The 1,221-nt window shown below is 58.5% G+C and overlaps 1 protein-coding gene across 1 annotated transcript in view; it reads left to right on the top strand.

The window, feature by feature from the left end:
- The first annotated feature begins 363 nt into the window (after positions 1-363).
- RBM20 (RNA binding motif protein 20) overlaps positions 364-1,221 on the top strand; it is a 23,276-nt gene continuing 22,418 nt past the window's right edge. The window contains exon 1 of the mRNA XM_014308896.2: positions 364-1,219. Within this exon, the coding sequence (XP_014164371.1) occupies positions 364-1,219 (856 nt within the window). The remainder of the gene's footprint in view (positions 1,220-1,221) is intronic.

Below are 1,221 nucleotides of genomic sequence, written 5' to 3'. Positions count from 1 at the left end.
TGGAATATTTTCTCTTGCTTTATGCAACCAGATGTACTAGGTGGGAAATACCTGTGGGGCTGGCTTTAAAATCCCATTTGATGTCCTCTTCTTCACATTTGCCTGCTTTGAAGGGAAAGGGAATAATGACAGTATCACAAAATCAGTCAGGATCAGTGATGTCTCAGCAAGGAAGCTGGAGGTTGCATGACATGCAAGAAAGGGGGAAAATTGCTGATTCGGGGATGGTGTGGGAGGGCCTGTATGGCCTTTGCTTTCCTTGAGTTTGGATAAACTAAACCTCTGGCAGCAGCTGTGTATGCCATGCTGAGCTTTCACAGGAGGTGGGCGTAGGTAGGCGTGGGGTGAATTTTGCTAACACAGATGCTGATCCTTTGCAGTGCTGCCAAGCTCCTGGAGAAGAGTCCATTCTCTGTTGGTGCCCCGAGCCCCCTGCTCCCCTCAGCTGCAAGCCTGCAGCTGGCGCAGCTCCAGGCACAGCTCACGCTCCACAGGCTGAAGTTGGCTCAGACTGCTGTCACCAACAACCCGGCCGCTGCCACTGTCCTCAACCAGGTGCTCTCCAAAGTGGCCATGTCGCAGCCACTCTTCAACCAGCTGAGGCACCCCGCGGTGATGAGCGCCCCGCAGGGCCACACGGCAGGCCCGCCCCAGGGGCCCGGCATCACTGGCACCAGGTTCCCCTCTGGTGGCATTGCCTTTCCTGCCCAGAGCCCGGCCTTGGCTGCCCCAGGGGGAGGTCTGGGAGCTGTCCAGGCCCAGGCGCCCAACGCAATTGTCATGAATCCCTTTGGAAGTGTCATGGCTCCACCCTCCGGCCAGCAGCCCGTGGTGGTGGGTCTCAACAAGGCAGGTGCTTCCACATCTGCTGCAGGGGGTTTTTATGAGTACAACAAGCAAAACACCGTCACTGCCGCCTCTCAGGCATTTGCCTCGGAGGGGGAACAGTCCAGCCAGCACGGCTTCCTTGCTGGTGGCACCCACACTGCCACCCCAGCAGCAGGGCCGCGCTACGAGAGTCACTTTGGGGCTCCCGGCCAGCTGCAGCACGAGGCGGCAGCGACATTTCCCAAGGAGCCCTATGGGGCAGCAGCACAGCACGGTGCAGCACGGGCCTTCCCCAGCGACCCACACACGGGCTCCCATCCGAAAGGAGATCCCGGCCCTGTCTTGCATGGCAGCAATACAAGCAACCAGTGGGAAAATATCCCTAATTTCTGC

Source organism: Geospiza fortis, unplaced genomic scaffold (genome assembly GCF_000277835.1).
Source record: "Geospiza fortis unplaced genomic scaffold, GeoFor_1.0 scaffold130, whole genome shotgun sequence".
NCBI classification, from domain to species: domain Eukaryota; kingdom Metazoa; phylum Chordata; class Aves; order Passeriformes; family Thraupidae; genus Geospiza; species Geospiza fortis.
Note: the sequence above shows the minus strand (reverse complement) of the source record. Positions and strands in the feature narration are given on the sequence as shown.